Source organism: Oncorhynchus gorbuscha, linkage group LG09, assembly GCF_021184085.1.
Source record: "Oncorhynchus gorbuscha isolate QuinsamMale2020 ecotype Even-year linkage group LG09, OgorEven_v1.0, whole genome shotgun sequence".
Lineage (NCBI taxonomy): Eukaryota > Metazoa > Chordata > Actinopteri > Salmoniformes > Salmonidae > Oncorhynchus > Oncorhynchus gorbuscha.
This window is the reverse complement of record NC_060181.1, coordinates 50,361,820-50,389,435: the sequence shown is the minus strand read 5'-3', so window position 1 is coordinate 50,389,435 and position 27,616 is coordinate 50,361,820. Positions and strand designations below refer to the sequence as shown.

The 27,616-nt window shown below is 42.5% G+C and overlaps 1 protein-coding gene across 6 annotated transcripts; it reads right to left on the bottom strand.

Moving 5' to 3' along the window:
- Positions 1-125: 125 nt before the first annotated feature.
- On the bottom strand, positions 126-27,616 carry LOC124043741 (regulator of nonsense transcripts 3A-like). Of its 6 annotated transcripts, none has more exons than XM_046362660.1 (11): positions 27,379-27,616; positions 23,381-23,487; positions 22,913-22,995; positions 20,069-20,167; positions 19,500-19,610; positions 19,366-19,421; positions 14,965-15,123; positions 12,666-12,799; positions 10,639-10,936; positions 4,809-4,901; positions 126-1,866 (listed from the first exon to the last, which is right to left on the bottom strand). In XM_046362660.1, the coding sequence occupies exons 1-11, from the start codon at positions 27,517-27,519 to the stop codon at positions 1,699-1,701; spliced, it is 1,449 nt and encodes a 482-aa protein (XP_046218616.1). In that variant the 5' UTR covers positions 27,520-27,616; the 3' UTR covers positions 126-1,698. The 6 variants fall into 6 exon arrangements, with proteins under 6 accessions (XP_046218616.1, XP_046218614.1, XP_046218617.1 ...); XM_046362658.1 differs by having other exon boundaries at positions 22,913-23,019; positions 27,379-27,615; XM_046362661.1 differs by having other exon boundaries at positions 4,809-4,886; positions 10,651-10,936; positions 22,913-23,019; positions 27,379-27,614.

The following is a 27,616-nucleotide window of genomic DNA, read 5'->3' as shown; positions in this document are numbered from 1 at the left end:
AGAAAGTGTAATGGAAATATTTTAAGATATTACTGAGTGGATATTATACATGTACTCCTAGTCATAAAAGAACATCCTTGTTTTTTCCAAACAGAAAAATTATTAATTCAATCGAGGAACAGGAAAACCTCTATTGGATCATTTTATTTAACTTTTTTTTCAAATCTCTTCATGAAAACAAACAACAAACAGAAGGAAAGTGTCTTAACCAGAATGTGATTTTACTGTCATGTGCAAAAAATATCTAAGGCATGTTACACATATCTATAACATACCGCAGTTCAGGAATCAGCTGAATCAACAGTTCACAATTTGGTAGAAAACCGTGCAAACAGTTTAGAAAATGTAGACTTTCAACAGCATCAAACTCAGCACCTTTAATGTTATTTTGCCTCCTTTTCATCGTGACATTTAAGTGGCAGAAGTTTTTGTTGATCGTGTAACCTGACCAGGAAAAACTCTGGGCTCTAAATCCATGATGAATAATTTTGTTCTTCTTGGCTCAAGTGTGAAATACTGTTTTATAAGACAGTTCACGTCACCTTGTTTCCTAACACAAATAGCTACTGTCTATGACAACTAGAAACTCGATGATGTTAGAATTGTCATAAGTCACATTATACAAGGGAACAATTGACAAAGCATATTGTTGACAACCTAAACATTTTATTCTCTGTCTCCTATCACACACTCAAAACACTGAAACACACACGCACATATGCACACACAATTATTTGCTTAATATATTCTAAAAGGTTCTACATCCAACACTGCAAATACATTTTGAATATCTTAAATATAATTCTCACTACTTCATATATTTTCGTTGTGATAAAATCTATAGACTTTCTTTGAAAAACATCCCAGTCAAATGGAATCACTAAAAAGGCTTATAAATATGATCTCACTTGCTGAGATATTCCTTAGTAGACAGACACATAGGGGAAATTTACAGGACACAGATACATTTTAGCCCTGGACTAAAAAGCTTCTCCGTTGACCATGCTTTTTTATTCCAGGACTAGGCGTAATCTGTGTCTGGGAAACTGGCTTGTAATGTGCTGCCTCAGGTACGCTCTCATTAAAACAATGACACAATGTCTCATGTGGAATATACAAAATATAACTATAACATATATATAAATAACTGTTATCAGGCAGTGGTTTCTGAAATGAGTGAATGTACCAGACGTGTAAACACCACGGATTAACTATCCTGTCATGAAACAACTGTACATATAGTGTAAAAAAAAAATTTTTTTTAAACATAATGAAGGTCATTATTGTGCTATTGTACCCAAGGGTGAACCAAGATGGGAATAACACACAGGCAAGAAACAAACAACTTCCTATAACCTCGGTCCCATCATGCTTAGAGAACATTCTCTTGTGATGCACAGTATACAACCAAATGGGAACACAATGAAAATGTTCCCATTATGTCCTGGGAATGTTTGATTTTTGTTACCCTCCTCCTCCTGTCAGGGCAGGCCAATCTTACAAGCCTTTCACATTATTTGCACAAAGGTTTTGATGCAGAAGTGTCGGAAAGTTCAAATGATGTGACCTGTGAGTGCAGCTCCATCAACCCCAAAGCCTTGCGCATGCGTGTTGTTTAGTAATGCACAAGTCTACAATCTGGCAGCCCAATACGCATAAAGAATGTGAAAGGCCTATCAGAGCGGACTACGGACTGGACTAATCTTCACTACTCTTTTCCGAGCCTGTTCCCATGGCAATGGCCTCATTGCAGTGATCTACCGCAACGTGTTCTGGCGACTGGCCGATGGGGAGCTCGTAACCTTTGCTCGCTGAGCCCATGCATTTGCGAGTGCCAGGCTGGTAGAGCTGCATGGCCGGTCTGTCCTGTATGGAGAGGCAGGAACATGGGAGAGAAAAGCGACACAATCTGGTTCACAACAACAACAAGCAAAATGGCTGCTAAACTATCAGAGTTGTTTTCCTTGACACACATTGAGCCTAGTTCTGGACAAAAAAAAATATTTCAATGGAGATTCTACATTGGGAGTGCTTTTAATCCAGGACTAGGCTTAATCTTTGTCCGGGAAATCATCCATAAGAGGGCTATTTACAGTAAGTGAATAACGTTCAGGACAGAAAGAAAATAAAACCTGTCTAAGTTTACTGTAAGATTCTGATATTGTCAGAGTTTTGTGCCTACTCTGTACTATCTACATTTTTATCATTGAGAATGGGAGTGTCTATATTAATTAATTAATTAATTAAACGACTTTGGGTAATTGAAAAGCTCTATATAAGTCCCATATAAACAAAAAAATAAACACTCACTGTCAACTGCGTTTATTTTCAGCAAACTTAACATTCAACAACTGATACACAAACTGAACAATTTCACAGACATGTGACTAACGTGCAAATTTAAAAGTAACAGTCAGTATCTGGTGTGTCCACAAACTGCATTAAGTACTGCAGTGCATCTCGTCCTCATGGACTGCACCAGATTTGCCCGTTCTTGCTGTGAGATGTTACCCCACTCTTCCACCAAGGCACCTGCAAGTTCCCGGACATTTCTGGGGGGGGAATGGCCCTAGCCCTCATCCTCTGATCCAACAGGTCCCAGACATGCTCAATTGGATTGAGATCCGGGCTCTTCGCTGGCCATGCCAGAACACTGACATTACTGTCTTGGAGGGGAAAGGAAATCACGCACAGAACGAGCAGTATGGCTGGTAGCATTGTCATGCTGGAGGGTCATGTCAGGATGAGCCAGCAGAAAAGGTACCACATGAGGGAGGAGGATGTCTTTCCTGTAACGCACAGAGTTGAGATTGCCTGCAATAACAACAAGCTCAGTCCGATGATGCTGTGACACACCGCCCCAGACCATGACGGACCCTCCACCTCGATCCGGCTACAGAGTACAGGCCTCGGTGTAATGCTCATTCCTTCAACAATAAACGCGAATCCGACCATCACCCCTGGTGAGACAAAACCTTGACTCGTCAGTGAAGAACACTTTTTGTCAGTCCTGTCTGGTCCAGCGATGGTGGGTTTGCGCCCATAGACGACGTTGTTGCCGTGATGTCTGGTGAGGACCTGCCTTACAACAGGCCTTACAAGCCCTCAGTCCAGCCTCTCTCAGCCTATTGCGGACAGTCTGAGCACTGATGGAGGGATTGTGCATTCCTGGCTGTTGTTGCCATCCTGTACCTGTCCCGCAGGTGTGATGTTCGGATGTACCGATCCTGTGCAGGTGTTGTTACACAGTCTGCCACTGCGAGGACGATCAGCTGTCCGTCCTGTCTCCCTGTAGCACTGTCTTAGGCGTCTCACAGTACGGAAATTGCAATTTATTGCCCTGGCCACATCTGCAGTCCTCATGCCTCCTTGCAGCATGCCTAAGGCACATTCACACAGATGAGCAGGGAGCCTGGACATATTTTGTTTGATGTTTTTCAGAGTCAGTAGAAAGGCCTCATAACTGTGACCTTAATTGCCTATCGTCTGTAAGCTGCTATTGTCTTAACGACTGTTCCATAGGTGCATGTTCATTAATTGTTGATGGTTCATTGAACAGCATGGAGACAGTGTTTAAACCCTTCACAATGAAGATCTGTGAAGTTATTTGAATTTATCTTTGAAAGACAGGGTCCTGAAAAAGGGACATTTCCTTTTTTGCTGAGTTTATTATTATTAGGGGTTCAGCGCCTAAGCTGGTGAAGTCCTATTGTATTTGTTGCCGTTGATTATTAGTGGTTCAAGCAGTGAAGCTGGTGAAACCATTTTTGTATTTCTCGTCATTATTATTATACCAATTCTGCAAATTTGGTGAGAAAAAAAAAAGATTCCCAGTGAGATAATAAGGCCTATGAGGAAGTACATTTGCATGGTGGTAAATGGCCATGGGCCACACCCACTGATGCAATGCCATTAGCCACATGGTCGCGCTACAACAAGCGATTGAAAATGCAACCTTTAAAAGGTCACGCCCCTCAGCTCATAATTCGGTACATTGGTCCCTCTCCTCACAAGGAACACATTTGCCTCATGAACCCATAAGGTCCACCATAATGGATTTTCTGCCATTTTGAATTTTGTGAAAAACACTTAAATGACATCTACACTGGAACCCTGGACAGATCTAGAATAAATGTAATATATAGCATCTATGGATCAATGTCTCTCAACACATTATGTTCCAGGTTAGCATCTCAAACCACATGGTCGTTAGTGACCAATACACATTTATATTCTAAACACTGTCAAGACTCAAAATATGCAATCACATTGACACAGTGGTGCTATAATGGGGACGTTTATATGTCTTGTTCTGTTTGCGTCAGAGTGATACAATTTGTCATAAATGCTTAGGGATATGAATCTAGCTAACCTGTAAAGTATGGTTCAGTTCGGCAGCATGGTGGTACTGTTGGACAGGAAAAAAATATTCATGCAAGCTCATTGGCTTATAGCGGCCATATTGTTTCAGCTACAGTCTTGGAAATATTGAAGATGTGTATCCATAGATGCTATATAACGAATTTGGTGCCGATTGCTCCAGTGATTCTGTAGAAGAAGATGTTTAATATTTTTTTTCTCCAAATTACATCAAAAGCACATTGTTAGATGTTGACATGTTAGATTCTAGCAGATGCCCCAACCTCCGGCCCCCACCGATCAGACCTGGGTTTAAAAAGTATTTTGTCTTTCTTTATCTGCTTTTAATTGAGCTTGCCTGGCGCAATAAATAACCCCCCCCCCCTCATCCCCCATGTAGAAAGCCTAGCTGTACCTTAGCTGGTTGTGGAAAGGATAGCTGACTGTACCTTGTTTGGCAGGGCCCCTCCTATCTGGTGTGGCCCCTCTGACTGGGACGTCCCTCTGTCCTGATGGGCTAACACAGACTGAGAGACACAAGCCTGGATTAATAGGAGTAACATGTAGATATGTAATGTTCTTACGTGTGGTGCATACAGTGGGGCAAAACAGTATTTAGTCAGCCACCAATTGTGCAAGTTCTCCCACTTAAAAAGATGAGGCCTGTAATTTTCATCATAGGTACACTTCAACTATGACAGACAAAATGAGAAGAAAGAAAATCCAGAAAATCACATTGTAGGATTTATTATGAATTTATTTGCAAATTATGGTGGAAAATAAGTATTTGGTCAATAACAAAAGTTTCTCAATACTTTGTTATATACCCTTTGTTGGCAATGACAGAGGTCAAACGTTTTCTATAAGTCTTCCCAAGGTTTTCACGCACTGTTGCTGGTATTTTTTCCAATTCCTCCATGCAGATCTCCTCTAGAGCAGTGATGTTTTGGGGCTGTTGCTGGGCAACACGGACTTTCAACTCCCTCCAAAGATTTTCTATGGGGTTGAGATCTGGAGACTGGCTAGGCCACTCCAGGACCTTGAAATGCTTCTTATGAAGCCACGCCGTTGCCTGGGCGATGTGTTTGGGATCATTGTCATGCTGAAAGACCCAGCCACGTTTCATCTTCAATGCCCTTGATGATGGAAGGAGGCATTCACTCAATCTCACGATACATGGCCCCATTCATTCTTTCCTTTACACGGATAAGTCGTCCTGGTCCCTTTGCAGAAAAACAGCCCCAAAGCATGATGTTTCCACCCCCATGCTTCACAGTAGGTATGGTGTTCTTTGGATGCAACTCAGCATTCTTTGTCCTCCAAACACAACGAGTTGAGTTTTTACCAAAAAAGTTATATTTTGGTTTCATCTGACCGTATGACCTTCTCCCAATCTTCTTCTGGATCATCCAAATGCTCTCTAGCAAACCTCAGACAGGCCTGGACATGTACTAGCTTAAGCAGGGGGACACGTCTAGCACTGCAGGATTTGAGTCCCTGGCGGCGTAGTGTGTTACTGATGGTATGCTTTGTTACTTTGGTCCCAGCTCTCTGCAAGTCATTCACTAGGTCCTGGGATTTTTGCTCACCGTTCTTGTGATCATTTTGACCCCCGGGGTGAGATCTTGCGTGGAGCCCAGGATCGAGGGAGATTATCAGTGGTCTTGTATGTCTTCCATTTCCTAATAATTGCTCCCACAGTTGATTTCTTCAAACCAAGCTGCTTACCTATTGCAGATTCAGTCTTCCCAGCCTGGTGCAGGTCTACCATTTTGTTTCTGGTGTCCTTTGACAGCTCTTGGGTCTTGGCCATAGTGGAGTTTGGAGTGTGACTGTTTGAGGTTGTGGACAGGTGTCTTTTCTACTGATAACAAGTTCAAACAGGTGCCATTAATACAGGTAACGAGTGGAGGACAGAGGAGCCTCTTAAAGAAGAGGTCTGTGAGAGCCAGAAATCTTGCTTGTTTGTAGGTGACCAAATACTTATTTTCCACCATCATTTGTAAATAAATTAAAAATCCTACAATGTGATTTTCTGGATTTCTTTTCTTCTCATTTTGTCTGTCATAGTTGAAGTGTACCTATGATGAAAATTACAGGCCTTATCTTTTTAAGTGGGAGAACTTGCACAATTGGTGGCTGATTAAATACTTTTTTTGCCCCACTGTACGTACTGTAAGTTTCACTGTTTTCAACATGATGTAGGATGACAGTACATACGATCAACTTATGCTGTAAATCATCTTCTCGCGCACAATAAAGTTGTATTCAAATTAAAATGTCTCCACTGCAAACAGTATAACAATGTCTTCACAGCTGACGAAACACAGACTTGGGTATACATGCTGCGTGACAAGCAACTGGAAATGTTTTCAGTGGTTCCTCCTTTAAAAGTTGTGTCTTACTGTGGCACACCTTGTGTGCTGCCGCAGCATTCTGTGGCACTGCATTTAATTCTCAACCATTTTTTGTTACTGCAAGTTATTGTTCGTTTGACCACCAGAGGGCATCTTTGAGAAGCATTTTATCGTGTTCCGTATTCGCATTACCAGATAATTTAAAACCTTTTTGTAATAACATAGAATATGGGAATGATTTTAAGAAATTTGGCTTAATTCATTTTATTAATGTTATGGTGTTTCTATTCAGAGAAAAACAAAACCCTCAGGGTTTCCGTTAGGATGGAATGGAAAATACGGCGATGTACACCATGACTGTTGGGAGTAGGCTACAGGACTGGAGGATTCTAAATTGTTTGCCTTCATTAGATTCCTCTTCTGTCAACAGAACTTGACCAACTGCTCACCAGGCACAGCAAGGGCCGCCCGGACCGTTATGCTGTTCTGCTATTCCAAGGATGTGTAACCGAAGAGAGATACCACGAGTGGGCACAGAATGCATAGCCGCTGTGGTTACAACTTTGTTCCAATATTTCTGTAAATCAGTGATATTTATTCCCATAGTAATTCATTATGGATCCATAACTAAACCAACATCTGCATTTTGAAAGAGTACCATGTTAACTACAGTATGTATTGTAGACTGCAAAGTGCCTAATAAACTAACACATTTCGTTAATAAAATAATTCTAAAAAAACTATTTCAAAATGCAGATGTTGATTTAGTTATGGATCCATATGAATTACTATGGGAAATAAATATCACTGATTTACAGAAGTATTGGAACAAAGTTGTAACCACAACGGCTATGTATTCTGTGCCTACTCGTGGTATCTCTTCGGTTACATATCCTTGGAATATGTAAAACAGCATAACGGTCCGGGCGACCCTTGTTGTGCCTGGTGAGCAGTTGGTCAAGTTCTGTTGTCAGAAGAGGAATGGAAATGTCAGGGTGAACCGACGACCTGACGAACCTGCCACGTTCTGTATGTTGACTCTGCCTGTCAGAGGTGGAGTTCCAGAGCTCACAGGTGTGCCTGGCATGGATTGTGACGCCATCTCGTTCCTTTTCAACGCGTGAGTGAGTCAATGACGATTCAAGCGATTGACTCACTGATGAATGAAGATGATGAGCGATCGGCAAAGGCAATCTGTAATCTGCAGGCATCACGGCTCGGTAAGAAATCTATTTTTAATTCTCAGAACATTAACTGTGTGTTTTCTTGTTTTGTACTGTTCTGTAGTTTCGACCCAATGATTCGTCTGACAAACAAAGAACTTTGCGTCCTGCAGGCCCAGATCAAAGCTGGCGAGACATTCAATAATGTCATCTTCACAGATGAATCAATCGTCAGACGAATCAACCGTGGCCCTTGAGCAATTTGCTCAAAATTGCTACAGAAAAGGGAAGATCAAGAAGATTAACGAAAGCATAAAGATGTTGATAAATAAATGCTTTTTTTAGTTAGAAATGTAACACTTTAGAGTACTTCAGCATCGAATACATTGCAAGTTGAGGGATTTTAACAACAGTAGCCGGGCTATAAAAAGTATATTGTCCTGCTAATAGGAATCATTTGCATGATGGGCTACATTCTTTATTGTAACCACAATGTCACACATAATTTGTATCTACCTTTTCAATTACTTTTAGATTTTGGGAATTACAAATGTGCACTTTATTTTTAGTTACATTGTTTTAGTTCGAACGTGCAGCCTTTTTTTCTTTAAATGATTGATCTATGTAGGATGCTACATTTTTTGACCGGTTGCAATTGTAAGTAGGCCTAATAAAGCCTCATAGCCTACCTCAGCCAGTTAAGTTATTTTATATAGGTCTAGGCTCTGAAAAAAATAGACTCCAATTAAGCCCTCTTGTTGTTTGTAAAGTAAAATTCAAAAAGGCACTCGCACATCTGAGCTATCTTTTTTGCAGGTGCATGGCAACAGCGGGATAAAGATGAGGAAAAAGAAGAAGGAACCCGCACACTGCTCTTGATCGTATCACTGATCTTTAATAAGATTTACGTATTGGCCTCACAGCCTTCGTCAGATCTTTTATGAGTTTTTTTTTTAAATTAGCACCCTTATGTAGACCTAGCCACACCCACATCCGTTCCACACATTGAAAGGGGTTGGAGGCAAAGGAAAAACAAATAAGTGCTACCAAATATAACAATATCCATTTCAATAAAGTGTTCACATAAAACGTATTAAACACGTCTGTAAAACCACAATGAGGACATCGACCTACCAAGCAAGTTTTCATAAATCATTGGGTCCCGTGTAAGTAAAACATCAGAGTAATCTGAAATAGGGGCATAATTCATGTTCAAATTTACCACGTAACACACATAGGCATTTCATAATTAAGACCTTTGGGAAATAATGTCTGGAGGGTGAAAATCCAAAAACATTCTGGCTGATTTTCTTTTGTGACTGGCAGTTGGCATGGACCAATTTATCGCGTGAATAAAATATGCCAGTGTTTCTTGACCGCATCTCCCACTTTTCGTGTGTTCAAAGTATATATGGTTGTGAACATTACAGACTGTTCTTTAGCGGGTCTTTTTTGTAGCAGTTCATTGTCGTGGTTTCCCCAATGCCAAATTAAGAGCTTCATCCACACATTGTGGAGAACAGCCTCCTCTTAGAAACCTATTGCGCATCTCCGCTGCTTTTTCTAGATAGTCCTGAAAATGATTTGTTGCAAGCTGGGGAGGAGGGGGTTTCACACCTATCTCAGCAATTAGACAGTTCTTTAGTAAAGGTTGAATAGTCTATTGTTCAGCTAATAGCCCATCCTGCTATGCTTGTGAAAAACTAATAATAATACTTTTCCCCCTTTCCATGTTAAAGATTCCAATTGACCCAGTGTCTTTAGCCACAATCGACCCCAACCCAAATTAATACATTTGGCACAGTCAATAGCATGCTGGACTTCAGGCAAGAATGTTGAGGGTTTGAAAATCTGCTCCCTGCTTGCTAAAAATGAATGAGTTTGATACACCTGGTATTGGATATGGCTGGGGGGGAAAAACTTGCTAAATAGAGATTTTGGTAAATTAACTTTATAACAAAAAAAGTATTCACAATCGTTAGTCTTTACATTAACTAACATATTCCTCTCAATTGTAATTGTTTTGCTTGACTCGTTTTGATGTTATAACTACATACACTTTGCTTCCAGTAATATTTTGTCAGCCATCTTTGCTGAAGTCACCAGGGACGGGTGGCCCGCGTCAAATTCGTCATTGGAACCATTCAATATGATTGGTCATATAAAAACCTTTGGACCCAAATGCATAATGAGTTCTCTACCTCCCCCTGTGGTGGTCAGGAGCAATGAAGCTGTGACGCTGAGTACCTCTAAGTCCCGCAGTGTAAGCTCAAAACCTTTAAAGGAGAAACCACTGTATGGTGGGGTTATATTCTAAAAAAAAACAGAATATATTACAAGAATGTAAAACAACCTTTGTTAACTTAAAAATACTTAAAAGTACAAACAAATCCAACCTTATAACATTTTTTTTTACCTTTATTTACCTAGGCAAGTCAGTTAAGAACAAATTCTTATTTTCAATGACGGCCTAGGAACAGTGGGTTAACTGCCTGTTCAGGGGCAGAATGACAGATTTGTACCTAGTCAGCTCGGGGGTTTGAACTTGTAACCTTCCGGTTACTAGTCCAACGCTCTAACCACTAGGCTACCCTGCCACCCCAACAATACTTTTTACAGTGTACGCACAGGAATAATTACACAGTAATAAAGGCACTGTAATGTAAAACGTAACCTACTGTACATTACCAATGTTATTTCAATAAAAATTAACCGCAAAAAGAACAACCTACCCCAACACCAGAACCTCTCTTGCTCACCTTGTCGCTCACCTTGTTCCGGGTGCGGTCCTTCCTGCTAGCGCCAATGCCTTCCCTGTCCTCCTTACCCACCTTGTCACCCGTACTGGGGCAGTAGGAGTAGGAGCCGTGGTGGTGGCCATCTTTCTTGGCCCGGTCCTGGCAGTAGCCTTTGCCCCACTTGGTCTCCTCCTTGCGCCGTATGAACTTGTCAAACTCATAGTGGTGGCGCTGTCGTTTCCTCTCCTCGTCTCTTCCTCTGTGGTCTTTGTCTCTCTGCCTGCGGCCGTGTTCTCCCTTATCGCTCTCAATCTGACCCCTAGTGGCAGGAAAGGGAAGAACAGTTAGAATGGTTATCACACTGGAGGGTTGTGGTATCAGTTTAAGACCTTGGCCCTGAATAGAAACATTTGTTTTGTAAAGGTAAGGTTGTAGGTGGGTCATGGCCAAAGTTGGCATCCCACTGTGAAAAGGAAGTTTCGCTCAAAGTAAAAGGCTCTTTCTCACCAAGTCCGTGATTTGGCCGAAAAAAAATTATACGCGCACCTCGTGGTTTTTTTTCCCCACCCCTTTTCTCTCCCCAATTTCGTGGTATCTAATTGGTAGTTGTTACAGTCCTGTCTCATCGCTGCAACTCCCGTACGGACTCGGGAGAGGCGAAGGTCGAGAGCCATGCGTCCTCCGAAACACAACCCAACCAAGCCGCACTGATTCTTGACACAATGTCCATCCAACCCGGAAGCCAGCTACTGAATATTGACCCAGCTCTGATCACCGAGATCATTTCCTGGTGCTTCTATTACAACTATATCTATATCCTATTTTTCTAATGAATAATACTGATGTACTGATCCAATGAAAACAGCCTGTAGGTTTTCTCATGTAGTTGAGGACCGTTGGAGATGCGTTCTCTCCTATAATCAGAGTACGGCTGGAGATGTTTTTCTGGGATAAAGATTATTAGATACAGATCCTTCAGCCAACCCGGAAGCCAGACAAAATCCGTCGGCGTTTACCCTAATCAATAAGTGGTTGCACAGATTTAGATAAAACACTCAAGTTAAAATGAAGTGTTAAAATAACCACACTGCTTAAAAAAATGGCTGATCATTAGGCTATGGAAAGGTTGAATGCATGCGTTATTTTCTAATGGTTGTCAATTTCATCTTCATATAGCCTATATCAACGCTGTCTCTATATCTCCCACTTAAAACTTTCCTAATCAATTTTAATGATAGGCTTCATTGATTGAGCACTACTCTATAATGTAGACTAGTTTTTGATATCCAACAGAAATGACTTCGAAGTTAATGGATAAATGTGATTTGCTTATGTGTCTGAGTAAGATGCGCTGCAGGAGGCTTTGATTGATGGGTCCTTTTCAGTCTGTGGGCAGGTGGGTATATGTGTAGGCTATGAGTTCATTCATTCTTTATGTCCATTCATATAGTTTAATAAAATAGACCTAGCCTGTCTGGACTTCATCTCTTTAATCAGATAGAAAGAAAACTGTAGTTAGCAAGCATCATGATGGTCAGCATATTGTATGTGTGAGAAATGATGACAGGTGCCAGTTTTACTTTTCCTCTCTAATTAAATGTGCCACTGAATGAAACGTAGCCAATAATAACATATTGAGTCATGATCCATCCTATAGATGAATAGCCTATCCTAATATTTTCAGTTGCATATTGTTTTTCCAGTAGTGTAATATTTTTCTCATTACTTCATCCTCTCCAGCTACTATGAACAGCATATTAGTACTGAGAATGACCACGGCAGCATTGGTGATATACAAATTGTTTGGAAAAGTGGAAGGAAATATGCATCAGATTTTATGTGAATGGTTTAGTGCGTCAAAATCTGAATCTGTATTTTTGGTGAATTCGGATGAAAAGATTGTGATGCAGTTGGTGAAAAAAGGGCTTAAGGCATAGAAAACATCCCACCACAAGCTAACTCCAATTTTGGTTTGTTATAACTGAGAAAAAAACAACAAAAAACAAGAGTTATCTACATGAATAGTTCACTTAAAAAAATGTACTTACTTGTCCTTGGCTTCCTTGAACTTCATTTGTCCACTGGGTTTGTCCCACTTGGCCCTCTCCGTATCCCCACTGTCCCCTTTGTCCTTGAGCCTGTCAGAGTCCATGTCATCGTCCCGGTCACTCTTCTTTAGGAGCTGAGGCAAGCCCAAAACACACTTACTACCCAAAAACTATGAACACTTATTTGCACAACACAGTAACTAACTATCTGTTCTTTCTTTAAGCCTTAAATGGCCAGTTGCTACATAGATTTGACTTATAAGTGATATTTGATTCTTGAAAAATCCATAAAAAATGCCTCATGAGCTGAATTCAACTCTTCTACCCAATCAGAATCCAAAATACAGTTGAAGTCAGAAGTTTACATACACCTAAGCCAAATACATTTAAACGCAGCTTCACAATTCCTGACATTGTAATCCTAGTAGAAATTCCCTGTCTTACATCAGTTATGATCACCACTTTATTTTAAGAATGTGAAATGTTAGAATAATAGTAGAGAGAAGGATTTATTGCAGCTATTATTTCTTTCATCACATTCCCAGTGGGTCAAAAGTTTACATACACTCAATTAGTATTTGGTAGCATTGCCTTTAAATTGTTTAACTTGGGTCAAACGTTTTGGGGGGGGCCTTCCACAAGCTTTTTGGCCCAGTCCACCTGACAGAGCTTGTGTGGATGAGTCAAGTTTGTTCGCACAAGCTTTTTCAGTTCTGCCCACAACTGTTCTATAGGATTGAGATCAGGGTTTTGTGATGGCCACTCCAATACTGTGACCGGGTTGTCCTTAAGCAATTTTGCCACAACTTTGGAAGTATGCTTGGGGTCATTGTTGATTTGGAAGACCCATTTCCGACCAAGCTTTAACTTCCTGAACGATGTCTTGAGATGTTGCCTCAATATATTCACATAATTATCCTCCCTCATGATGCCATCTATTTTGTGAAGTGCACCAGTCCCTCCTGCAGCAAAGCACCCCCACAACATGATGCTGCCACCCCCGTGCTTCAAGGTTGGGATGGTGTTCTTCGGCTTGCAAGCGTCCCCCTTTTTCCTCCAAATATAACAATGGTCATTATGGCCAAACAGTTCTATTTTTGTTTCATTAGACCAGAGGACATTTCTCCAAAAAGTATGATCTTTGTCCCCATGTGCAGTTGCAAACCGTAGTCTGCCTTTTCTATGGCGGTTTTGGAGCAGTGGCTTCTTCCTTGCTGAGCTGCCATTCAGGTTATGTCGATCTAGGAACCGTTTTGCTGTGAATATAGATACTTTTGTACCCTTTTCCGTCAGCATCTTCACAAGGTCTTTTGCTGCTGTTCTAGGACTGATTTGCACTTTTTGCACCAAAGTACATTTATTTCTAGGAGAGAGAACGTGTCTCCTTTCTGAGCGGTACGACGGCTGTGTGGTTCCATGGTGTTTATACTTGCGTACTATTGTTTGTACAGATGAACGTAGTACCTTCAGGTGTTTGGAAATTGCTCCCAAGGATGAACCAGACCTATGGAGGTCTACAGTCTTTTTTCTGAAGTCTTGGCTGATTTCTTTTGATTTTCCCATGATGTCAATCAAAGAGGCACTGAGTTTGAAGGTAGGCCTTGAAATACATCCACAGGTACACCTCAAATTGACTCAAATAATGTCAATTAGCTTATCAGAAGCTTCTAAAGCCATTACATCATTTTCTGGAATTTTCCAAGCTGTTTAAAGGCACAGTCAATTTAGTGTATTTAAACTTCTGGCCCACTGGAATTGTGATACAGTGAATTATAAGTGAAATAATCTGTCTGTAAACAATCGTTGGAAAAATTACTTGTGTTATGCACAAAGTAGATGTCCTAACTCACTTGCCAAAACTATAGTTTGTTAACAAGGGCGGCAAGGTAGCCTAGGTGGTTAGAGCGTTGCACTAGTAACCGAAAGGTAACCGAAAGGTTGCAAGTTCGAATCCCCAAGCTGACAAGGTACACTGTTCCTGGGCCATCATTGAAAATAAGAATTTGTGCTTAACTGACTTGCCTAGTAAAATAAAGGTAAAATAAAAATGTGTGGAGTGGTTGAAAAACAAGTTTGAGAGTGATTACATTTCTCCATCCCCATCACTCAGTTTTTTACCGAAACCGGCTGGGAGGGCGATTTATTATTATTTTTACTGCTGATTGCAGCTTTAACTCTCGGTCCCAAGTTTACTAACTAACTAATACTTCAAACTAACAAAACCCAGGACACAAAGGGCTTCCTAAACTCTTGAATTTGGTGAATGTGCATATACCACTCAAAATGAACCAGTGACCACCTTTATCTTGATCTCCTTCTCCGACAGCTTCTTCAGTTTATCCGCCTCCTTGCGTTTGCGTCTCTCCTCCTCCCTCCGCTTCCTTTTCTCCTCCTCCCTCTGGCGTTTCTTCTCCATCTCCCTGCGTCGACGCTCCTCTCTCTTCTCCTCTCTTATCCTCTGCAGAAAAATGGCATCTCATAGTGAGAGTTAATCTACAGTGGTTCCTAAATTAAAAGTTTTGAGTTTATGTTGTAGAGCACAGAGCTAGATTGTGGTATAGTGTGGTACTTTGCAGCACTGCAAGGGGGAGCTAGAACACTGATTATGCATTTGGGTTCGGAGTAAAGCGCTGGTACCCAGGTGCTAATTTGTCTCTCTTCTCACTGAATGATGTGCATTGATGAATGGGTGATAGAAACTAATAATTGCCTCTTGAAAGACAAACAAAAAATGTAATGTTATATTCCATTATAGTCTTAAAATATATATGTGTTCACCATATAGCCTCGGCTACTAAGCAGGGGTAAATAATACTCAAAACATGCTATTCTGTTATTTTGAAATACATTGTCATAGTATCATATCAATGGACCTGTCACGCCTTGGTCATTGTATCTTGTGTTTTTGTTATATGTTTGGGTAGGCCAGGTTGTGACATGGGTTTATATGTTGTGTTTCGTATTGGGGTTTGTATTAATTGGGATTGTGTATTATTAGGGGTATGTCTAGTTAGGCTTGGCTGCCTGAGGCGATTCCCAATTGGAGTCAGCTGATTCTCGTTGTCTCTGATTGGGAACCGTATTTAGGTAGCCTGAGTGCGCGTTGTATTTTGTGGGTGATTGTACCTGTCTCTGTGTTAGTCACCAGATAGGCTGTAATTAGTTCACGTTCCGTTTGTTGTTTTCTTCTTCAGTTATTTCATGTACCGTATTTATCTTCATTAAAGTCATGAGTAACCTACACGCTGCATTTCGGTCTGACTCTCTTCATACAACAGACAAACGTCGTTACAGAATCACCCACCATTCACAGACCGAGCAGCGTGTGAACTGGCAGGATCTGAAGGAGGACGTTATGGACAGCAGAAGCAAGGAGTATACTACGTGGGAAGAAATCGACAGGTGGGCGGCCGACCCAGAGCGAGTGCAGGAGCCCGCCTGGGATTCCCTACAGCAATGCGAAGAGGGCTATACACGTATGGAATCGAAAAGGAAAGCACAGCTATACAGAGCGAAAACCGAAGGTAACGGGGAAAGCGCAGAGAGAGAGTGGCTGAGTCAGGAGTCAGACCTGAGCCTACTCTCCCTGTTCATTGTGAGGAGCAGCAATATGAGGACATCTGGTCTTGGGAGATGATATTAGACGGTAAAGGACCCTGGGCGCAGCCGGGAGAATATCGCCGTCCCAAGGAGGAAATAGAAGCAGCTAAAGCGGAGAGGCGCAGGTATGAGGAAGCAGCACGGCGACGCGGTTGGAAACCGGAAAGTCACCCCAAAAAATGTATTGGGTGGGGGGGCTAAAAGGGAGAATAGTTATGCCAGGTAGGAGATCTGCGCATACTCCCTGTGCTCACCGTTGGGCTAGAGAGACCGGGCAGGCACCGTGTTATGCTATGGAGCGCACAGTGTTTCCAGTGCGGGTGCAGAGCCAGCTGGGACACATACCAGCTCTTCCTATTGGCCGGGCTAGAGTGGGCATCGAGCCAGGTAAGCTTGGGCAGGCTCGGTGCTCAAGAGCTCCTGTGCGCCTGCACGGTCCGGTCTATCCAGAGCCACCTCTACACACCAGTCCTCCGGTAGCAGCTCCCCGCACCAGGCTTCCTGTGCGTGTCCTCGCGCCAGTACCACCAGTTCCAGCACCACGCACCAGGCCTCCAGTGCGCCTCGCCTGTTTAGCGCAGCCAGAGCCTTTCTCCTCTCCTGCGCTGCCGGAGTCTCCTGTCTGTCCAGCGCCACCAGTGCTCCCAGTCGGCCCAGCGCGTCCAGTGCGCCTCGCCTGTTTAGCGCAGCCAGAGCTGTTCTCCTCTCCTGCGCTGTTGGAGTCTCCCGCTTGTTTAGCGCAGCCAGAGCCTTTCTCCTCTCCTGTGCTGCCGGAGTCTCCTGTCTGTCCAGCGCCGCCAGTGCTCCCAGTCTGCCCAGTGCTCCCAGTCTGCCCAGCGCCGCCAGTCGGCCCAGCGTCACCAGTCTGCCAGGATCCGCCAGAAGTGCCAGTCTGCCAAGATCTTCTAGATCGGCCAGACAACCTGAATCATCCAGTTCCACCAGCCAGCCTGGATTTACCGGAGCCTACTACCTGCCTGAGCTTCCTCTCTGTACTGGGCTTCCTCTCTGTACTGGGCTTCCTCTCTGTACTGGGCTTCCTCTCTGTACTGGGCTTCCTCTCTGTACTGGGCTTCCTCTCTGTACTGGGCTTCCTCTCTGTACTGGGCTTCCTCTCTGTACTGGGCTTCCTCTCTGTACTGGGCTTCCTCTCGGTCCCGGGCTTCCTCTCGGTCCCGAGCTTGCCCCTCGGTCCCGAGCTGCCCCTCGGTCCCGAGCTGCCCCTCGGTTATGTGGGGATCAGGGTGAGGACTATTAGGCCATGGTCGGCGGAAAAGGTGGATTATCCCAGGACGCGTAGGGGAGGAACTAGGACATTTATGGAGTGGGATCCACGTCCCGAGCCAGAACCGCCACCATGGACAGACGCCCACCCGGACCCTCCCTATGCTCTTGAGGTGCGTCCCGGAGTCCGCACCTTAGAGGGGGGGGTTCTGTCACGCCTTGGTCATTGTATCTTGTGTTTTTGTTATATGTTTGGGTAGGCCAGGGTGTGACATGGGTTTATATGTTGTGTTTCGTATTGGGGTTTGTATTAATTGGGATTGTGTATTATTAGGGGTGTGTCTAGTTAGGCTTGGCTGCCTGAGGCGATTCCCAATTGGAGTCAGCTCAACAGCGAGTGTGGCCTCTTTGAAGCTATAGGAAATCAACAACATCCCTCTTTCACAATAGCTGTTATCTGCAGTTTTGTGCTGGGAGCTGTCCCACTCCGTGATCAATAGCTCCCTCTCCACAAGGACCCACTCTTTGTTTATATAATGGGCTGTAAGGCACAAGTATCCTTTTTTTTCCCTCTCTCGCTCAACTCCAGGACCACCCGCCAACTGATTTTTGGGCTGATGAGATAGCTCTTTATTTTTATTCATGGTAATTCACTACGAAGCTGTATTTTTGCAAACCTCTATAGTGTGAGAGGAGAGACTCTCGGACAGAAACATTCACACCACCAATAACTCGGCAAGGTGTTAAAACCCCAATTTGTGCCACAGTTTAAGCTACCGCTAAATGCAGTCATCTGAACGAGGATAGGAGCGAGCGCAGTGTGCCTATTGATTTTGACCTTCTGAATGAATAGATTTATGGAATGTTACCAAAAAGATAACAACAATAGAAATAAACATCTAGTGGCATCTCGATTTACAGAATATCCCTCCCTCGTTTACACAACAAATATACAAAAGTATCCCAATTAGCGGGAGAGATAGGAGCATCTTGTCACACAGTGCTGAAGTTTATAATGGCTGTCAGTCAAAACCCATACAGTGCTGTGAATAAGAGAACCATCTACAACTAAAATTATCGTAAATAAAGGCCAGGATATAATGTTCACATATGAATAGATTTCGGCCTATAACCATCCAAATATTTCATTCTGCCTATAAGTCATATATATATATATATATATATATATATATATATATATATATACACACACACACACACACACACACACACACACATATATATATAAATAAAATTCAATTTTAATCATGAAGTGTATTCACAGATTGCATGTCATGGTGATCTTAAAAGGAGCATTTAACGGCAAGCACTGTAAAAGGTGCTGCATGGTCAATCGGACGTCTGCATTGGCCACAGCATTTACTGGTGATGTGGCCTCCGCAGAAGTCAGAGCAAACATACTTTTGGAAGTTTTGGTATTTATTAGGATCCCCATTAGCTGCTGCAAAAGCATTAGCTACTCTTCCTGAGGTCCACATGAAACATAACATAATACATAGTACAGAACATTATTAATTGTCAAGGAAGTGAGTTTGTATAGGACCTCCCACCCTCACCTACCGTCAACCAATTATGTCAATGCGGAGCTATACAGAGCACTCCGTATTGTTACAAAATTTGAGAGGTGCACAGCGATGTGGTACGGAGCTCAATTTGGTCTCTCTATGACTCCGGAGACTCCGTAATTGCGTTACACCATCCATACGGCACCTCCGACCACATTTTCAGATCAAGAATAATTTGGCTTTACCGTGGTATAACGCAACTTTTAATTGAGGAACCACTGTATGTCTGGATAAGAGTCCACAATGGACAACTATAAACACATTATTTTTCACTGTTACATTGCGCTTACCTGCTTCTCAAGTTTCTTATTCTTGATGTACTCCAGAAGAGGTGTTGTTCTTTTGGCTGAAATTAAATCACATATAATGAAAAGTCAGATTGATTGAATGCCTGACTTATTGGTTGACTGATTGATCCTAGTACCTATGAGTTCCCTTGTCTTGGCCTCTATCTCTCCCAGCAGGGTTTCAGGGTTGGCCATGGACTTCTCCTCATCACAGGAGTAGTTCTCCAGAAACCGACAGTACTCTGGGTCTGCGAGGGGAGAAGGATTAGGATGAGTCAAGAAGAGGGATGAGGTCCATCAGTCACATTGTTACCAAGGATGTGGTGGTAAAGAATAAGGGGGGTAAAATATAGGGTTAAAGCCTCAGATGACAGGAGGGGATGTTATCAAAGCTAAATATGTTCATTTGGTGTAATAGGTATGTATCTCTATTCAGAAAATAGAAAGGTTTGTTATCTGCATTTGTGTGCATTTATCTTCACTACATCCCAGATTTTTTTTTTGCGTTATTTATCAGATGCTAAAATAAATCCATAAAGTACAATGAGAGGGCTAAAACCCCATATACTATAAATGTAAAGGGTGTCATGGGTTCCAGTCTGTGTTTGCCAGTCCCGACATGTTTTGACATTGAATGCAGAAACAATCAGGCATCCAGGCTATATGGCTGAATAGTTTCTAAAAAAAAGACAGGTCCAGCACCCACCTTCTTCAATGCTTCCGGCTTTGGCATCTTTCTTTTTGAGTTTCTTCTTGGATACTTTCTGAAAGGGTGCAAACTCTACCACAGCTGGGTACTCCTGGCCTGAGCAAATATTGACATGGAGACAGATCATCATTAGACAACACCTGACACAATGATCAAACCATTACCATGGCATCTGGGGTTGTGAAACCCTCCTGTCTCATGACAGATTAGATCCTACACACACACACACACACACACAATAAAGCACCACAAAAAAAGAAGCATCACAAGAAAACACTGAGCGTTGACCATTGAGGATGTGTTTAATTGCATTATATATATCCAGCAGCACTATACTTCTACCCACTATTTACAGTGCCTTCGGAAAGTATTCAGACCGCTTTACTTTTTCCAGAATTTGTTAAGTTAAAGCCTTATTCTAAAATAGATAAAAGTTTTTTCCCCTCTCAATCTACACACAAAACCCCATAATGACAAAGTAGAACCAGGTTTAGAAATGTTTGCCAATTTGTAAAACAAAAAAACTGAAATATCACATTTACATAAGTATTCAGACCCTTTACTCAGCACTTTATTGAAGCACCTTTGGCAGTGAATACAGCCTTGAGTCTTCTTGGGTATGACACTATAAGCTTGGCACACCTGTATTTGGAGAGTTTCTCCCATTCTTCTCTGCAGAACCTCTCAAGCTCTGTCAGGTTGGCTGGGAAGTGTTGCTGCACAGCTATTTTCAGGTCTCTCCAGAGATGTTCGATCAGGTTCAAGTCTGGGCTCTGGCTGGGCCACTCAAGGACATTCAGAGACGTGTCCTGCCTTGTCTTGGCTGTGTACTTAGGGGCGTTGTCCTGTTGGAAGGTGAACCGTCGCCCCAGTCTGATGACATGAGCACTCTGGAGCAGGTTTTCATCAAGGATCTCTGTACTCTGCTCTGTTCATCTTTGCCTCGATCCTGACTTATCTCCCAGTCACTGCCTCTGAAAAACATCCCCACAGCATGATGCTGCCACCGCCATGCTTCACCATAGGGATGGTGCAAGGTTTCCTCCAGACGTAATGCTTGGCAATCAGGCCAAAGAGTTCACGTTTGGTTTCATCAGACAAGAGAATCTTGTTTCTCATGGTCTGAGAGTCTTTAGGTGCTTTTTGGCAAACTCCAACTCATGTGCCTTTTACTAAGGTTTGGCTTCTGTCTGGCCACTCTACCATAAAGGCCTGATTTGTGGAGTGCTGCAGAGATGGCTGTCCTTCTGGAAGGTTCTCCCATCTCCACAGATCAACTCGAGAGCTCTGTCATCGGGTTCTTGTACACCTTGACCAAGGCCCTTCTCCCCTGATTGCTCAGTTTGGGGCAACCAGTCCTGGTGGTTCCAAACTTCTTCCTTTTAAGAATGTTGGAGGCCACTGTGTTCTTGGGGACCTTCAATGCTGGAGAAATGTTGTGGTACTTTTTCTCAGATCTGTGCCTCGACACAATCCTATCTCTGAGCTCTACGAACAATTCCTTCGACCTCATGGCTTGGTTTTTTCTCTGACATGCACTGTCAACTGTGGGACCTTACATAGACAGGTGTGTGCCTTTTTCAAATCATGTCCAATCAATTGGATTTACCACAGGTGGAGTCCAATAAAGTCATAGAAACATCTAAAGGATGATGAAAGGAAACATGATTGACCTGAGCTCAATTTCGAGTCTTACAGCGAATGGTCTGAATAATGTAAATAAGGTATCTGTTTTTTATTTTACATATATTAGCAAAACATTCTAAAAACCTGTTTTCACTTTGTCATTATGGGTTATTGTGCGTAGATTGCTGAGGAATTATTTGTATGTAATACATTTTAGAATAAGGCTGTAAACATAAAATGTGGAAAAGTCAAGGGTTCCGAATACTTTCCAAAGGCACAGTACTTCTACCTACAAGACTATCTGCTCAAAAACATTGTGCAAACACTAACTACTAAGCACTAAGACATTGGTAATAGGAATTATTTAGGATAGGTTTCCCAGACATAGATTAAGCCTAGTCCTGCACTAAAAAGCAAGATCGATGGAGAATCTCCAGAATAGGAAGAAGAGTGGCAGGCCCCGGTGCACAACTGAGCAAAATGACTAGTACATTAGAGTGTCTAGTTTGAGAAACAGACGCCTCACAAGTCCTCAACTGGCAGCTTCATTAAATAGTACCCGCAAAACACCAGTCTCAACGTCAACAGTGAAGAGGCGTCCCCTGGGATGCTGGCCTTCTAGGCAGAGTTCCTCTGTCCAGTGTCGGTGTTCTTTTGCCCATCTTAACCTTTTCTTTTTATTGGCCAATCTGAGATATGGCTTTTTCTTTGCAACTCTGCCTAAAAGGCCAGCATCCTGGAGTCACCATTTCTCAGAACAAGAATAGAATGGCAAGTTTCAATAGAAAGGTCTTTGTTTCTGGACATTTTGAGCCTGTAATCAAACACACAAATGCTGATGCTCCAGATACTCAACTAGTCTAAAGAAGGACAGTTTTATTGCTTCTTTAAATCAGGACACCATTTTTCAGCTGTGCTAACATAATTGCAAAAGGGTTTTCTAATGATCAATTAGCCTTTTAAAATTATAAACTTGGATTAGCTAACACAACGTGCCATTGGAACACAGGAGTGAAGGTTGCTGATAATGGGCCTCTAAGCCTATGTAGATTTTCAGCTACAATAGTAATTTACAACATTTATAATGTCTACACTGTATTTCTGATCAAATTGTTGTTATTTTAATGGGCAAAAATGTTTTGCTTTTCTTTCATAAACAAGGACATTTCTAAGTGACCCCAAACTTTTGAATGGTAGTGTACATAAAAAATATACCTTTGTTATCAATGAAAACATAGCCATCAAAGCGGTCTCTGAAGAGCAGGATGTCCTCTGGGTTTTTGAAGTTGATGTAAGCTCTGGAGAACAAGTGTGGGTAGAGGCTGCATGGAATTAACAGGTTGTTTTAGAAAGCCATTCCATCAAGAGCAGCCTATCTAAAATGTGGAGTTAAAAGAGTGATGATGACATATTCTCTGTTACACCCTGATTTTAGGTGGTAACCTAATGATTAGATTACTGTGCTAGTGTTTTAGCAAGATCATTTAGAAATCATTCAGTCAGGCTGAATCGGCATTAACAGCAAAGGCGGTATGGACCAATTTTTGGTGAAGCCAATTGTTTAATATCTGTGGGTAATGTCAACATCATGATGTTGGCATCACCCGATGCAGATCTGAGAAAAACAATGATCTGTGCAGGCACCCTGTCCCAACACATGGAGTATCCTACTAAAATATTCACCTTTGATCTGCAGGGAAGAACTCAAAGTAGTCAAAGGATGGAAGAGGACTGAGCTGTTCTTCCAGCTGGTCCTTGGACAGGTTGGGTGGAAGTCGCCTTATTACTACCTGGAACCGAGAAGGACATACATGCACAAACACAAAATAGTGGGTTGAAATTACACTAAAATTGGCAAGACACCAAAGACATTCATGGTCACATTAATAGTTGGATGGAATTGACTCTTAAATCAATGAATTTGTACTGTGTGTCTTGGTTGTTTGATTACATTTCAACTATGACAGACAAAATGAGAAAAAAAATCCAGAAAATCACATTGTAGGATTTGTAATGAATTTATTTGCAAATTATGATGGAAAATAAGAATTTGGTCAATATCAAAAGTTTCTCTCAATAATTTGTTATATACCCTTTGTTAGCAATGACAGAGGTCAAACGTTTTCTGTAAGTCTTCACAAGGTTTTCACACACTGTTGATGGTATTTTGGCCCATTCCTCCATGCAGATCTCCTCTAGAGCAGTGATGTTTTGGGACTGTTGCTGGGCAACACGGACTTTCAACTCCTTCCAAAGATTTTCTATGGGGTTGAGATCTGGAGACTGGCTAGGCCACTCCAGGACCTTGAAATGCTTCTTATGAAGCCACTCCTTCGTTACCCGGGCGGTGTGTTTGGGATCATTGTCATGCTGAAAGACCCAGCCATGTTTCATCTTCAATGCCCTTGCTGATGGAAGGAGATTTTCACTCAAAATCTCACGATACATGGCCCCATTCATTCTTTACACGGATCAGTCATCCTGGTCCCTTTGCAGAAAAAACAGCCCCAAAGAATGATGTTTCCACCCCCATGCTTCACAGTAGGTATGGTGTTCTTTGGATGCAACTCAGCATTATTTGTCCTCCAAACACGACAAGTTCAGTTTTTCCCAAAAAGTTATATTTTGGTTTCATCTGACCATATGACATTCTCCCAATCTTCTTCTGGATCATCCAAATGCTCTCTAGCAAACTTCAGACAGGCCTGGACATGTACTGGCTTAAGCAGGGAGACACGTCTGGCACTGCAGGATTGGAGTCCCTGGCGGCGTAGTGTGTTACTTATGGTAGGCTTTGTTACTTTGGTCCCAGCTCTCTGCAGGTCATTCACTAGGTCCCCCTGTGTGCTTCTTGCATTTTTGCTCACGGTTCTTGTGATCATTTTGACCCCACGGGGTGAGATCTTGCGTGGAAATCCAGATCGAGGGAGATTATCAGTGGTCTTGTATGTCTTCCATTTCCTAATAATTGCTCCCACAGTTGATTTCTTCAAACCAAGCTGCTTACCTATTGCAGATTCAGTCTTCCCAGCCTGGTGCAGGTCTACAATTTTGTTTCTGGTGTCCTTTGACAGCTCTTGGGTCTTGGCCATAGTGGAGTTTGGAGTGTGACTGTTTGAGGTTGTGGACAGGTGTCTTTTCTACTGATAACAAGTTCAAACAGGTGCCATTAATACAGGTAACGACTGGAGGACAGAGGAGCCTCTTAAAGAAGAAGTTACAGGTCTGTGAGAGCCAGAAATCTTGCTTGTTTGTAGGTGACCAAATACTTATTTTCCACCATAATTTGCAAATAAATTCATTAAAAATCCTACAATGTGATTTTCTGGATTTTTTTTTCTCATTTTGTCTGTCATAGTTGAAGTGTACCTATGATGAAAATTACAGGCCTCTCATCTTTTTAAGTGGGAGAACTTGCACAATTGGTGGCTGACTAAATACTTGTTTTGCCCCACTGTATGTTCATTGAATTGAGCAATGTGATGTAGGCATTCTTTGGGGCAGAAGTGCACCGCCTATACCTTTGCAACTTTATCAACATAGCATAAGCTACAGTAGCGTTACATGCATACAATAGTACAGCAAACATACATATTACTTTGTTCAAACATAGGCCTACTACTTCAGATACACTATATATACAAAAGTATGTGGACACCTCTTCAAATGAGTGGAATCGGTTATTTCGGATGGTTCCGACCTAGAATATGTGGACATCTATAAGTACCTAGGTGTCTGGCTAGACTAAACTCTCCTTCCAGACTCATATCAAACATCTCTAATCTAAAATCAAATCTAGAGTTGGCTTTCTATTCCGCAACAAAGCCTCCTTCACTCACGCCGTCTAGTAAACTGACTATCCTACCGATCCTCCACTTAGGCGATGTCATCTACAAAATAGCGTCCAATACTCTACTCAGCAAACTGGATGCAGTTTATCACAGTGCCATCCGTTTTGTTACTAAAGCACCTTATGCCACCCACCACTGCGACCTGTATTCTCTAGTCGGCTGGCCCTCGCTACATATTTGTCGCCAGACCCACTGACTCCAGGTCATCTACAAGTCCATGCTAGGTAAAGCTCCGCCTTATCTCAGTTCACTGGTCACGATGGCAACACCCACCCGTAGCACGCGCTCCAACAGGTGTATCTCACTGATCATCCCTAAAGCCAACACCTCATTTGGCGGCCTTTCCTTCCAGTTCTCTGCTGCCTGTGACTGGAACGAATTGCAAAAATCGCTGAAGTTGGAGACTTTTATCTCCCTCACCAACTTCAAACATCTGCTATCTGAGCAGCTAACCGAGCTGTACATAGTCCATCGGTAAATAGCCCACCCAATTGACCTACCTCATCCCCACACTGTTTTTATTTATTTATTTTCCGCTCTTTTGCACAACAGTATCTCTACCTGCACATGACCATCTGATCATTCATCACTCCAGTGTTAATCTGCTAAATTGTAATTATTCGCCTACCTCCTCATGCCTTTTGCACACAATGTATATAGACACTTTTTTTCTACTGTATTGACTTGTTTATTGTTTACTCCATGTGTAACTCTGTGTTGTTGTCTGTTCACACTGCTATGCTTTATCTTGACCAAGTTGCAGTTGTAAATGAGAACTTGTTCTCAACTAGCCTACCTGGTTAAATAAAAGGTGAAATAAAAAATAAAATACATTTCAGCCACACTCGTTGCTGACAGGTGTATAAAATCAAGCACACAGCCATGCAATCTCCATAGAAACATTGGCAGGATTATGGCCTTACTAAAGAGCTCAGTGACTTTCAACGTGGCACTGTCATCAGATGGCACCTTTCCAGTAAATCAGTTCGTAATTTTGGGGGGGCAGATACCAGGAGAACGCTACCTGCCCGAACACATAGTGCCAACTGTAAAGTCTGGTGGAGGAGGAAAAATGGTCTGAGGCTGTATTTCATGGTTGAGGTAGGCCCCTTACTTCCAGTTACATTCTAGATGATTCTGTGCTTCAACTTTGTGGCAACAGTTTGTGGAAGGCCCTTTCCTGGTTCAGCATGCTACCATGCACAAAGTGAGGTCCATACAGAAATGGTGTGTTGAGATTGGCGAGGAAGAACTTGACTGGCCTGCACAGAGCCCTGACCTCAACCCCATCAAACACTTTTGTGATTCAATTGGTAAGCCGACTGCGAGCCAGGCCTAATCGCCCAACATCAGTGCCCGACCCCACTAATGCTCTTGTGGCTAAATGGAAGCAAGTCCCCACAGCAATGTTCCAACATCTAGTGGAAAGCGTTCCCAGAAGAGTGGAGGCCGTTATAGCAGCAAAGGGGGAGAAACAACTCCATTTGAATCATTTTGGAAAGAACTGTTCAACAGCAGGTGTCAACATACTTTTGGTCATGTAGTGTGTGTTGTTGACATATTGTATGCACCTAATGCAGATCGTTAGACAATTTGGTAGGCACATGGCGATGCAGTACAGAGAGCTCAATTCGGCCTCTGCGTGCCTTCCAGAGGCTCCATAAATGCGTCACACCCTCCATAAGGAGAACCGACAACATTTTCGGATCAAGCATAAATTGTATCTTAGCATACCTCTCGCGTTCGCTGCCTGTGGTGCCGATTATGTTGCCTCGTCCATATCTGCGGCCGACTGCAATAACAAGCACGCCATCACAGCGCTCTGCCTACCTTAGTAAATACCTCCTTCTTCTCTTCTTTCTGCTTTGAGTTGACAAAGACGGCGTCCTGTTCCCTCGGAATGTCTCTAAATTGTATCTCGACGACACTTTTCTCCCTACCTCCGGGCACTTGGTCCTTTTCAGACCTCATCTCTCTCCATCTCTCTTCCTCTCCTGTGGAAGTCACTATGTCCCCTCGCGAGAGTTCTAAACCAAGTACCGCGATTATTCAATGCCTCAGCAACGAC

Bases quoted from the DNA above. Each gene is read 5' to 3' on its own strand.
- LOC124043741 (XM_046362658.1), bottom strand. From the start codon at position 27,519: ATGAGGTCTGAAAAGGACCAAGTGCCCGGAGGTAGGGAGAAAAGTGTC. The intron at 15,124-19,365 runs GTAAGCGCAATG...ATTTTTCTGCAG, and splicing joins ATAAGAAACTTGAGAAGCAG to AGGATAAGAGAGGAGAAGAG. The intron at 10,937-12,665 runs GTAAGTACATTT...TCCTGCCACTAG, and splicing joins TTCAAGGAAGCCAAGGACAA to GGGTCAGATTGAGAGCGATA.